The sequence below is a fragment of the Labeo rohita genome, chromosome 12 (genome assembly GCF_022985175.1).
Source record: "Labeo rohita strain BAU-BD-2019 chromosome 12, IGBB_LRoh.1.0, whole genome shotgun sequence".
NCBI classification, from domain to species: domain Eukaryota; kingdom Metazoa; phylum Chordata; class Actinopteri; order Cypriniformes; family Cyprinidae; genus Labeo; species Labeo rohita.
This window is the reverse complement of record NC_066880.1, coordinates 23,172,687-23,185,907: the sequence shown is the minus strand read 5'-3', so window position 1 is coordinate 23,185,907 and position 13,221 is coordinate 23,172,687. Positions and strand designations below refer to the sequence as shown.

General features: G+C 34.2%; 1 protein-coding gene across 1 annotated transcript in view; it reads right to left on the bottom strand.

The window, feature by feature from the left end:
• Nucleotides 1-13,071, bottom strand: part of med24 (mediator complex subunit 24) — a 28,237-nt gene extending 15,166 nt beyond the window's left edge. The window contains exons 1-17 of the mRNA XM_051124966.1: nt 12,956-13,071; nt 12,599-12,745; nt 11,587-11,669; nt 11,278-11,316; nt 11,115-11,188; nt 10,786-11,009; nt 8,091-8,202; nt 6,200-6,350; nt 5,994-6,107; nt 4,495-4,548; nt 4,328-4,410; nt 3,998-4,084; nt 3,726-3,837; nt 1,645-1,787; nt 1,468-1,505; nt 1,096-1,178; nt 783-961 (exon numbers count right to left, since the gene is read on the bottom strand). Of these exons, the coding sequence (XP_050980923.1) occupies nt 783-961; nt 1,096-1,178; nt 1,468-1,505; nt 1,645-1,787; nt 3,726-3,837; nt 3,998-4,084; nt 4,328-4,410; nt 4,495-4,548; nt 5,994-6,107; nt 6,200-6,350; nt 8,091-8,202; nt 10,786-11,009; nt 11,115-11,188; nt 11,278-11,316; nt 11,587-11,669; nt 12,599-12,728 (1,706 nt within the window). The 5' untranslated portion in view covers nt 12,729-12,745; nt 12,956-13,071. The remainder of the gene's footprint in view (nt 1-782; nt 962-1,095; nt 1,179-1,467; nt 1,506-1,644; nt 1,788-3,725; nt 3,838-3,997; nt 4,085-4,327; nt 4,411-4,494; nt 4,549-5,993; nt 6,108-6,199; nt 6,351-8,090; nt 8,203-10,785; nt 11,010-11,114; nt 11,189-11,277; nt 11,317-11,586; nt 11,670-12,598; nt 12,746-12,955) is intronic.
• Nucleotides 13,072-13,221: the final 150 nt, after the last annotated feature.

Here is a 13,221-nt window from a genome sequence, read left to right as displayed (position 1 = left end):
ATTTGGCTGAGATACAACTATTTGAAAATTTGGAATCTGAGGGTGCAAAAAAAATCTAAATATTGAGAAAACCACTTTTAAAGTTGTCCAAATGAAGTTCTTAGCAAAGCATATTACCTAAATATTAAAAATTAATATCTAAAATTAAGTTTTGATATATTTACAGTAGGAATTTACAAAACATCTTCATGGAACATGATCCTAATTATCCTAATGATTTTTGGCATAGATTATCAAAGAATCAATAATTTTACCCATACAGTGTATTGTTAGCTATTGCAACAAACAAACCTGTGCTGCTTATGATTGGTTTTGTGGTCCAGGGTCACATATTTCTCTAATAAATATACAAGGTGTATTGATTTAACCTTAATTAAACTTAATAACATAATGCATTAAAATTATTAATGCATTTAATGCACCCTGCACCAGCCTAGGCCTGTATGTCTACTTACATTGCATGTAGTTGCTGATGAACATGACTGCATGCAGTTGTTGATAGTCAGAGGTACATATGTAAATATTTTTGAGTGATGACACAAATCCAAAATGGTTTATTCCATTTTCACCGATTCGCAGAAATTAACTTAACTTACCAAGTCTAACACCATTACTAAAGTAGGTGCTACAATCCCTTAGCATTCCTGTAAAATTTACTTAAACATGCAGTGTACCATGGGCGGTACAGTGGAATGCTAAACGGACATAAATCGATGTTTCATGAAAATGTTAATGTGACAGGTGTGACTGGTAGATGTTATCTGATGTGAAGCAGCACTTACACAAGCTTCATTTCAGAAGAAGAATTAAGCAGGGCCACCAGACTCTCCACCTTCCCAGACTCAGGTCTGAAGCAGGGGTGGTCTGGATTCAGGGTCTTTCCTTCCTCTGGCATGCATGTCTGCAACCATGTCTCAAAGAAGGGTGTCTCGCTGGATGGGCTGGGGTCTGAAAGAATCACCTGGACAGATAAGGTGAACAATGTGATCAATTACTTGCAGGACGTGATTGTGAATTTTGCAACAATGTTACAACTTTATCAGACTGTAACATCCATCTTCTCTTGATCTGTATAACACGTGTGCGGAAACTGACCTCTGACCCATAGGTCTGGACGACATGACACAGCATGAGGAAGGAAATGTCGAACAGCAGAGCCCGCACTGATGCAGATTTTGCTACAAAATACGTTCACAGATGTTATAAGTAAAATTACTATCAGATTCAGTGGGTAACTAAATATTTATACATTCCCATACACTAAAGCTAAAAATTAACACAAATTCAGACTGCAGATGTGAATGCTTGAGCAATTGTATGTGTTCTTCAGTTACTGGAAGAAAAAAAATATACTTCATTTTGGTTATCATTTAAAAATATACAAAAAGGCAGCAATTAGAAGTGTCCCGTATTAGCTTAACATAACAGCCTAACACCCATCTAACAAGTAACTTGCACATGACTTACATCCTTCTCCACTGATGTGTTTTGGAAACTCATTCAGCCTGGAAGAGAACAGCAGATGCATATTAATCTCCTAGACACTTAGTTCATGTATTTATTTGGGTTAAATATATAAGCGGAATCTGATGCAATGTATTTTTTTCCTGATGCAAATGTAGTGTTTTTTTTATACTGTCTTACTTGATAAATTTGCGAGCGAAAGACTTAAGTTTTCCAGTCGCTGCGGCTGCGGCCAGTAACAAATCAAGACTCTTTCCAGAGAGCATGTGACCCAAAACTCCCAGCAGTCCCTCAGGAGACTTAGAATGATCCGCATCCACTGTCTAGACAACCAGAAAGGAAGAAAACTTCTCAGTAAATGATAACACTTTACAATAAGGTTATTTGTTAACATTAGTTTACTATATTAACATGAACTAACAACAAAAATACTTCTAAAGCATTTATTAATGTCAGTTAATGTTAATTTCAACATTTACTAATACATTATTATTAATCAAACGTTTTGGTAACACTTTACAATAAGGTGTCATTTGTTAACATTTGTTAACATTGTTAATGTATTAACTAACCTGAATAAACAATGAACAATACATTTATTATACTATTTATTAATTTTAGTTAATGTTAGTTAATAAAATACAGTCGTTCATTTTTTGTTCATGTTAGTTCACAGTGCATTAAAAGAAAAGTTCACTTCCAGAACAAAAATTTACAGATAATTTACTTATCCCCTTGTCATCCAATATGTTCATGTCTTTCTTTCTTCTGTCATTTCTTCATTTTACTTCAGCCACAGACATTTTAGGATTTTTCTCCATATAGTGAACTTCTATGGTGCCCGCGAGTCTGAAATTCCAAAATGCAGCTTTCAAACGATCCCAGCCGAGGAAGACGGCTTTTATATACTTTTTAACATCAAATGCTTGTCTTGTCTAGCTCTGCATGAATTCTGTGCATTCCGGTTCAATAGAGTTAGGGTATGTTGAAGTTTTGAAGTCGAAGGAGAAAATGAGATGGGAGTTTTTCGACATACCCTAACTGTCATGAACCCGAATGCACAGTGTTCATGCAGAGCTAGACAAGACAAGCATTTGAGGTTAAAAAGTACATATATTGTCAACCGATCCGTTCGCTAGATAAGACCCTTCTGCCTTGGCTGGGATTGTGTAGAGCCCTTTGAAGCTGCATTTAAACTGCATTTTGGAAGTTCAAACTCACGGGAACCATAGAAGTCCACTATATGGAGAACATTGCTGAATTTGTTTCCTCAAAAAACAATTTCTTTACAACTAAAGAATGAAAGACATGAACATTTTGGATAACCAGGGGGCGAGTAAATTATAATATTATTAGTCTGGAAGTGAACTTCTCCTTTAACTAATGTTAACAGACACAACTTGTCATTTTAATAATGCATTAATAAATGCTGAAATTAACATTAACTAAGATTAATAAATGTTGTAGAAATATTGTGTATTCTTAATTCAAGTTAACTAAAGTAGTTAACTAATGTTAACTACTGAACCTTATTGTAAAGTGTTAGTTTTGTCTGTTAAGACCTGAACTAATATTAACTAACAATTAATAGTGTTTTTAACTAACGTTAACTAAGATGAATAAATACTGTAACAACTTTATTGCTTATTGTTAATGTAAGAAATATTTTTTACTTGAAAAAGGAAAAAAAAAAAAAAAAAAAAAAAAAAAGAAAAAGATGGCTGATTTCTTTAGGAATAAATAAATGTCTCTCTTTATGAATGAGCCATTTTACAAATCATTGGTTTACTCAGTTCGACTCATTCAGAAATGAAATGCACAACAATTTTGTTATGGCTTTATAGGTAATATTTCTGTAGGCAAAATTGGGCAAAAACTGAAAATACTGTGTCTAAAATATAACAGTTTTAACTTCTTATTTATTGAACGTCATTATAATCAATAATATGTTTGCACTTGTGCTGTTTGGGTCTAAAACAGCACTCATGCGATATTCCACTCTTTACTTGTGTGATATTGCTTAACTATATCATAAGATATAAATATGAGAAAAACTTAAACAGGGTGTTTTTTCACCCAAATAACTAGAATTTTAAGGACATTTAAACTGAATTCTACAGGCTATGACCTATGCAGGTCTGGGATGGGCAGGTGTTAAAAGCATTAATTATTTTAATACATTATTTTTTCCCATAACTAATTAATTAAATGAATGTGTTAAATTGACAGCTCTAAAAATAACATAAAAAACTGCTTTAAACCTTAAGAATATTGGTGACAGTTGGTTCGGCTCTTAGGATGAGGCCTGGGTTTGGCTGAATATTGGCGTTCTCTGCTGTTTTCAGTCTGGGTGCATGCTCTCTATCCTCACTCCTGAAGAAAAATAATATATAACAGAGAGATGAATAAACAAGGAAAATAATCTAAGAAATAGACAATAAACAAGTATTTCATGTGCATATTGTCACATTTTAAAATAAAATCTATCTAAAATAAAAAAAGAAAGAAAAAAAAAAAAAAAATCTGACCATACCGTTTTGCAGTAAGATTAGCAGTGTTTGCCTCAGACAGCAGGCCCAGTTTATTACACTCCTGTAGTAATAGACTCAAGCAGTCACAACTGTACACATACACACACACACACACACACACACACACACACACAAACAAACACAAACACAAACAACAACAGTGTTACAACATGCTCTACCAGTTGAGCGAACACCACGGTATTGCTAAATACCTTAAATGCACTGTAAGTAATTTTAAATAAAAGAAGTTTCTGTCCACACAAATCATTATCTTAGCTTCTTGTGGTTCAGCACATTGCCAATCACAATTAATACAGGTGGTGTTGACATACTTGCATCTCTGGTCTGCTTTATCCAGCAGTGGAGTGAGATTCAGAAGATATTCAAATGCCACATTCACATCCTCCATAAAATCCTGACAAACATACAAACAAGGGCAGGTCATGTGGAGTAACTAACATTTTGGACAAAGCCCGTAGGTACAGTCAAATAACGGTACCTGTGTTTTTTCTCCTTGTGGGTACTTCTTCAGCCTTAGTAAAACCTGGGGAATCTGAAAATGTGATGTGAAAAAAAAAAAAAAAAAGATTCAGTGTTTCTATTCCATAAACAACAACTAGACTCTATGTGATCTCCAAACAGACAAAAATAATCTAGAACAGAGACATATAATGCCACAAATCATTGTATTGTTTTGTCTAGTTGACAAAAAAGGAGAAAATTCTGAGAAAATTCATCATTTACTTTGTCATTTGTCATTACATTATGTTTTTTCCAAACACAAAAGGAGAAGTTGATGCTTCATACAATGACAACCAATGAAGACAAAGAGGAAAAAAAGCACCAAAATAATAATAATAATAATAAAAATTCACTTGTAGTCTACAAAAGTCGGTCAGTCACACAGGAGCCCGATTCAAGAACAATCTTAAGAAAGACGTTTATCAAGAAAATGTTGTAACAATGTTTTTAAAAAAGTAATTATTGTCTTGAGAAGAAAATCTGTGGCGTTATCTGATTCTAATTGAAAAACATTGAAGCCTGCCCTTTACTGCTAATTTTTGATCACAGAAAGTTTGAACAGTTTTTGTTGTGACTGACTTGGCACAAGTTCAGTACACAGCATCCATTTGAACATATTTTCAAAGTATTTTAAACTGTTATTTTAATAATGCATTAATAAATGCTGAAATTAACATTAACTAAGATTAATAAATGTTGTAGAAATATTGTGTATTCTTAATTCAAGTTAACTAAAGTAGTTAACTAATGTTAACTACAGAACCTTATTGTAAAGTGTTAGTTTTGTCTGTTAAGACCTGAACTAATATTAACTAACAATTAATAGTGTTTTTAACTAACGTTAACTAAGATGAATAAATACTGTAACAACTTTATTGCTTATTGTTAATGTAAGAAATATTTTTTACTTGAAAAAGGAAAAAAAAAGAAAAAGAAAAAGATGGCTGATTTCTTTAGGAATAAATAAATGGCTCTCTTTATGAATGAGCCATTTTACAAATCATTGGTTTACTCATTGGTTTACTTTAAAGAGTCTGTTTCAAGATGGAGCTCTGTCTTTCCTGCACTCTCCATAGAGTAAAATGCATCCTGTATTTTTGTCACACACTGCTAGAGTGAATGCATCTCATGATATGTGCTGAATGCATTAGGATATTTGTGATGGTTTTTAGAACATTTTTTTCAGGAATATATTTTTTTATTTTTTCAAATTTTCAAACTTTTAGAACCATCTTAAAAAAGCAAAAGAAAAAGAACATTCCTAAAAAAATACTTTTGTGAATACAAAATATTCTTAACTTTATTCTTAGTAAATAAGAAAATAGCAGTTAAGAAGAATTTTACTCTTAAGAAAGTTTTGCGAATCTGCCCCCAGGTTTGGAATGGCATTAAGGTGAGTAAATAAAAATCTGGGTAAACTATCCCTATAAGTGGCCTCAAACCAAAGTTCAAAAGTGACTGGTGACTCAAACACACCTTTAGAAAGGTGAAAGCCGTCCATTTGAGCTCCTCATTCCCCTCTGGCGATTCAATGAGTCCAGTGAAACAGGCCTTCCAGATCTCCAGTACAAAGAGTGGAGCTGGAATACGCTACGGAGACAAAACAAACAAACAAACAAAAACATTAGAAAATCCACACACACCACTTCATCTGAAGAACGAACACTCGTGTCTGAAGTCACCTGCATCCTTTTAATCATCATGAGCTGCTCTACTAACGGCTGAGTCTCTCCAGTGAGGTTCATGGTTCCCTCCAGCATGATGAAGGCATGGACTGAAGGAAACGAAGTGTGGACCGGTGGATCACTCTGAAGACACAACATCTGAGGAATGCTATGAAAACACAATTTCCAAACACATATTTTTAAATCATGTAATGTTTTAACATTTAACTCATTTACAAACTACTGATTTATTAGTTAGTTCCTTGGCTATTTTCAAGGTGAGCAACAAGTTGAAATAATATACAACAGCAATTTTGCTTTCGATGAATACCGTAAAGTTGATTCACGACTGACTCTGTTAAAATCTCTTCTACAGTGTTTGCAGAGTAATAGAATTTCCTAAAATCACAATTTAATAAAGTATGTTTAAAGGAGAAGTCCACTTCCAAAACAAAGATTCACATATAATGTACTCACCCCCTTGTCATCCAAGATGTTCATGTCTTTCTTTCTTCAGTCGAAAAGAAATTAGGTTTTCTGAGGAAAACATTTTTGCATTTTTCTCCATATAATGGACTGATATGGTGCCCAGATTTTGAACTTCCAAAATGCAGTTTAAATGCGATCCCAAATGCGGTTGTAAACGATCCCAGCCGAGAAAGAAGGGTCTTATCTAGCGAAACAATCGGTTATTTTAATAAAATTAACAGAATTTATATACTTTTTATTGCCAAACGCTCATCTTGTCTTACTCTGCCTGGACTGTTTTTTATTTTCGGTTCATGACAGTTAGGGTATTTCGAAAAACTCCCATCTCATGCTCTCCCTTAACTTCAAAATCGTCCTATATCGCCGTTTTACCTTTTTTGTTAAGGGTGTTTGATCTTCTTTGCATGTTCACTTTACAAAGACTGGGTCGGTACTTCTGCAGCGATGTAGGATGATTTTGAAATGATTTTTGAAGTTGAGGGAGAAAATACGATCTGAGTTTTTCGACATATCCTAACTGTCTTGAGCCAGAAAACACAGAGTTCAAGGAGAGCAAGGCAAGATGAGTGTTTGAGAATAGAAAGTATATAAATTGTATTATTTTTATGAAAATAACCGATGATTGTTTCATTAGATAAGACCGTTCTTACAACCGCATTTGGGATCGTTTGAAGACGCATTTAAACTGCATTTTGGAAGTTCAAACTCGGGGCACCACAGCAGTCCATTATATGGAGAAAAATACTGAAATGTTTTCCTCAAAAAACACAATTTCTTTATGACTGAAGAAAGAAAGACATGAACATCTTGGATGACAAGGGGGTGAGTACATTATATGTGAATCTTTGTTTTGGAAGTGGACTTTTCCTTTAAAGTTCGAAAGACTCTAAAGCATCTTTGTATGGTTTCATAATGGTTTGTCATAATGCTTCCAACAACTTCATATTAATTACTATGTGCTAACATTTAAACTAACCATTTGATACAGTTCACTTTGTATTTATAATTATATTTATATTTTCGGTAACACTAACAGAACATATACCAAGAGTTTACCCTGAACAAACTCCTAATTTGCTGCTTATTAATAGTTAGTTATTAAGTTAAGGTATGGGGTCGGATTAAAGGAATATAAATTATGGTCACGCAGAATAAGGCATTAATATACGTTTTATAAGTACTAATAAACAGCTGATAAGCTAGTAATATGCATGCTAATAAGCAACTACTTAATACTGAGTGGGACTCTGCTTCCGAGTGAGTCACAAGCATTGAGAAACTAGCTGAATGACTTGGCCAAACTGCATTGAAATAACTGTGATCAACAGTTTGGAAACACATTGTGATTAATCAATTTATCGCCCAGCTCTATCATTACTGCACTTCAAACAGTGAGTCTGAATTTTTTCTGGATTCTCACCTCTTGACCAATGAAATACACTCCTCAAGATTTTCCTTCAGTGTCTGATTGGTCACAGCATTGAGATTTTCTGATAACCTGAGCAAAGCTTGCTCTACATTGGTCCAGGATGCTTATGAAAAATAGAAGACATGGAAGATTAAAATGTGATATAATGATTATTATATTTATTATTACTTATTACATTATTATAATGATATAATGATTTTAAACAAATATTACATAGTTATTCAACACACAGTACAATTATGTAGGTAAACGTTATCAATTTATGTATGCATGTATGTCTGTCTACAAAAACATCTGATTGGTGACGCAAACCACTCAGTAATATGATTCCCTGAAAGAAAGAGTTTAAAAGAAATGATTTGTGAAAATTAGTCAGACTCTTCAATTGTAAGTTTGAGTCACACTTATTAATAAGCTGATTCAGGCCATTAAAAGGTTATTCTGGGAATGGAATACTAGATGACTATCTACTGAATCCTGTGATGCAAAAGCTGTGAAAAAGCTGCAGGCATTATGCAACACAGCAGTATGCTGGAGTGTCACATGGCCTCATGTTGCAACTGACAGAGTGGGCAAGAGTGCCTCAAAAAAACTGGATAAAAAAATAAACCACAGGATAAAAATAAAAGCAAATATTGCAAAATCTGAGATTAAACAATGCATACATTACTAATTTTTCCTGTCACGCAGTAGTTAAAGTTTTACATTAAAAGAGAAATAAAAGAAAAATGGCTTAAAACACTAACTGGTAAGAGTTATACTTGATTTGAATAAATACCATATTAAATACATTGTTAATGTAACATATAAAATGTTATTGTACTAACTGGTTGTTTTAGATTGTGTAAGAAATAATATTGATAGGGGTTCAAGCATGTAGCGCTGAAACCCTATTGTAATTCTTCATCACTGATCTCCACGTGAAACTGATCGTGCAGACCAAGTTTTAAGTCGTGGAGAGTCGTAGTACTCGTACCACCTACAACGTCACCAAGGCTCACCCCAAACGGCCTTGATGGGGGCGCTACGGCAATGAAAAGTATGAAATTGCTCATAACTCCTAAACCACCAGCCGCAAACTCAAGTGTCTTATGTAGTTGGAATCCTTGGCTCACATCGGACAAAATGCATGGATTTGATCGTGAGCCTGGCAAATTTTCAGGGATTTCAGAATTTTTTTAAAAACCTACTTTTGCGAACCAGTCCTAGGTTTTTCACCCGATTGGCACCAAACTATTGCAGAAAGATTCTCTGGAGAGTGAATATCAGCAATTATCAAAAAAATAACTGAACTTTTGACTCAAACGGGCAAAGGGATGCCAAAACGTTCGAAAGGGGCAGGGCCACTTTTAGTAAAATGTCTCCTGAACGGAATGTGATATCTCCGCCAAATTTAGGCCAATTGGAACGAAACTAAGTGGGCCTGCTTGACTCACAGCCTCAACAGTCTAAAGGAAATTGAAAAGAAATCGGCCATTGGGGGCAATAATCCCACTTTTCAAGGGTGTAAATGATTGTACATTGCACGTTTTGTTCGCACATATGCACGATATTCGTATCATACAATAGAACTCCTACTTCAGGACAACTTTGCCTCTAGAACCACTGCTGTCAATCAAATCTTTTGTTAAATGATTGAGAAGATGTAAAAAACATACTTTTGCAAACTAGTCCTAGGTTTTTCGCTCAGTCTGGGAAAAACCACTGCAGTACAATTCTCTGGCCAATAATTATCAAAGAAATCGTAAAATGTACTCTTTAGGAAACTATAACAGGGTTGTTTAGATAAGGGGCCTGTTCAAATTTACCCAAAATCCTATAATGCCTAAAGAAAAACTCAAAACTTCACAAAACCTGCTGAGCACATGCGACAGGTGATTCTAAACAAGCATGCAAATTTTTTAAAGGTGAAGCTGGCACTATAAAAGTCATGAATGTTAAAAAACATAATATTTCTATGGTAAATCGCCTGGATTTGGCAAAAATGCTTCTTTCATCATTGATTTGGTGGTAACATGTTTGCTAAATAATGTCTTTTTTCATATGTGCTGAAATGCCTTAAAGCGCTTGAACCTCAGGAATTGCTGCTTGCAGCTATATTTATTACTTGTGCTTGGAAAATGGGTCAACATTAAGTGAAAATGGAACATTTACATTCAAAATATTTTTCAGAACATTTTTCAGAGCAATAACAAAAATCAATCAATCAGTTATCATTGATTATCAAATCAAAACTTGATGAAGCAAAGCATGATACTATATTCAAACAAGCAGTTCATGATCCACTCTGTGCAGTTTCTGAGAGGGGCAGTCCACTGAATAACTGATTAAAGAATAAATAATCTAAAAAAATCGACTTACTTGCACATCATGTGATTATGAACTAACATCAAAAAACCATAAAGCATTAAATTGTGTTGTTAAATTATTTAAATATTCACTTGAAATCTCAGGATGCTTCAAGTAAATATTTCCCGCCTAAGGGGTATGGATGACAAAAAAAGACTGTGTACCCCTGCTGCAGCCTATACTGTTTGCCTTATTCTTTGAAAGGAATCAAAGGATACATACGTTCATGAATAAACAAGCACCAGATAAGGTGAATATAAAATTAAAATATTTCTACAATGTTGTAAATATGTCATAAAGATAATTATTATTGTAAATCCTTGGTAAATAAACACACCTTGTTCCTCGAGGCGTGCGATGTGCACCAGGGCTCTGTTTTTGGTGCTGTGTAACAGATTGGTCATGCGCTCCAGACAGGCTCTCAGACTGTTTTCCAACACAGGCAGAGCGCCGGACTCCCGCAGTCTTTCACAGTACCACGCACAGCCCTGCAGGAGCCAAACCACAGTACACAGCATGGCGCGGCACAGTCCGATACATTCCTCTGCCTTTCCATGGCAGCTGCAGGAGAGAAACACAAGAGAGAAGACAATTACCTGCGTCCTAGGAAAACTGCATCTCACTGACTCTTGCATGGAGAGATGTGGCTAACTGACAAGTGAGTACCTGAGTCGGCTGAAGAACATATCCATTATCTCAAGCAATGATTTAATACACAGCTCCCGTGAAAAATCATCAAACTGCAGGGGAAAAAATGAAAATAGTGTGGTTATATCAATTCAGTCGAAAAGAATATAAAATGAAAAATAAATAAATAAAAACCACCAACCTTGCTGATTGCAGTCAACACACTAGAATATGACACCATCTTTAGGTGGGAAAGAGAATATCATGTTAACATGTTGTGCTGGACATATAGCATACATACACTGACACCTAGTGGTGTTGTGACGCACATAGCTGTTTGTTATGTTTTTGTGAAAATTTGTTATTCGCATAACATTTGTGAGCATTTATTATGTGAGAAAATGTGGCAAATAACAAGCTATGATAAGTCAAGCAGTATTTGGTAATAATCAACAGCAATGCAAAATAAATAAAGCTTTTTTAGGGCTACTCTTAAGACTTATGTTTTCACCTGTGAACTGATGGCATACTTCAGGTAGGACAGGATCAGAGGGTTGGGTGATGGGCCAATCATAGCCTGCTCCAGAAGAGCTTCTGTATTAGGAGAAACAGCAATCACAGCTTAACAATTACATGAAGTTTTTAAACAGTAAGATTTGTTAAATAAGTTTTTTTTTTTTTTTTTTTTTTTTTTTAAGAAGTCTCTTCTGCTCACCAAGCCTGCATTTATTTGAACCAAATTACAGCAAAAACAGTAACATTTTGAAATATTTTTACTTTTTAAAATGACTGTTTTTTATTTGAATGCATTTTAAAATGTAATTTATTCCTGTGATTTCAAAGTTGAATTTTCATCTTTACTTTTCATCATATCACATGATCCTTCAGTAATTATTCAAATATTCTGATTTGCAGCACAAAAACATTTATTATTATTATTATTATTATTATTATTATAGTTGAGAACAGCAGAGTAGAATTTTGTTTTTTTGATATATAGAAAGTTTAGAGGAACAGCATTTATCTGAAATTGAATTTTTTTTGTAAAATTAGAAATGTCTTTATTATCACTTTTGATCAATTTAAAGCATCCTTGCTAAATGAAAGTATTAATTTTAATAATCCCCCTCCCCCCAAAAACAAATAAATAAATAAAAACAAACTGACTCCAAGCTTTTTAATGGTATAATCATAAAAGCTTTTTATTTCAGATAAATTCTCATCTCTGGATCTTTCTATTCATCAAAGAAAATATTGATGTAATAATAGTAATAATAAATGTTTCTTGAACAGCAAATCAGCATATTAGAATGATTTCTGAAGGATCATGTGACACTGAAGACTGGAGTAAGTATAGACCAGAAGAGACCAGGATACCCCCTTAAAAATTCAACAGAGCTTAAAACACTGTCATGTGCATGTGTCCTCAAAACGAATAGCTCCCAAATGGCTAAAACTTGGTTGTGTATAATACGATGCAGTACTTTGTCTACTGAATATAAGGTAAAACATTTAGATATGACCTGCTAGATTGAGGTAGTCCCAAGTAGCTCCTTTAGGACAGTTTTTCTTGATGTTAATGGCCCATTGATAATCACTCCAGCGCTCCTTCCACGCCTGCAGGATAGCCTGCTTCAGATTCACCACCTTCATTCTGTCTGTTTTTTAAACTATAGATCAAAACATCAATTAATCAACAATATAAACTGAGTTTTAAGTCACATCCCAGTGTATGACAGGAGAACGTCAGATACCAGCTCTACTCATGATCTCTCATCTCTTAAAAATAACATATATTTATCGTATACAGTATATAAATAAGATGTAAAAATGTGATAAAATGCCATTTCATGATTTCTTATTTTTAAAATCGCGCTTACCACAAAATAGTCCAGTTTGTGCAGTAAACGAATCAGGTTTTTGTTCATTTACAATTCCCTACATCTCACCGCCGCCATATTGGTCTGTAAGATCGCGTCCTCTGATTGGCCGAGACTGTCTGTTTGCTACAGTATAGATCAATTAGATTGGCTGGTCTGATGTAGCGTCTATTGATTGGACGGCAGACTGTGTTGAACTTTTGATTTATAATATGACGGTGAAATGTATAAAGTGTAAATGAGTGTAAAAGAGTTTTCATTATATC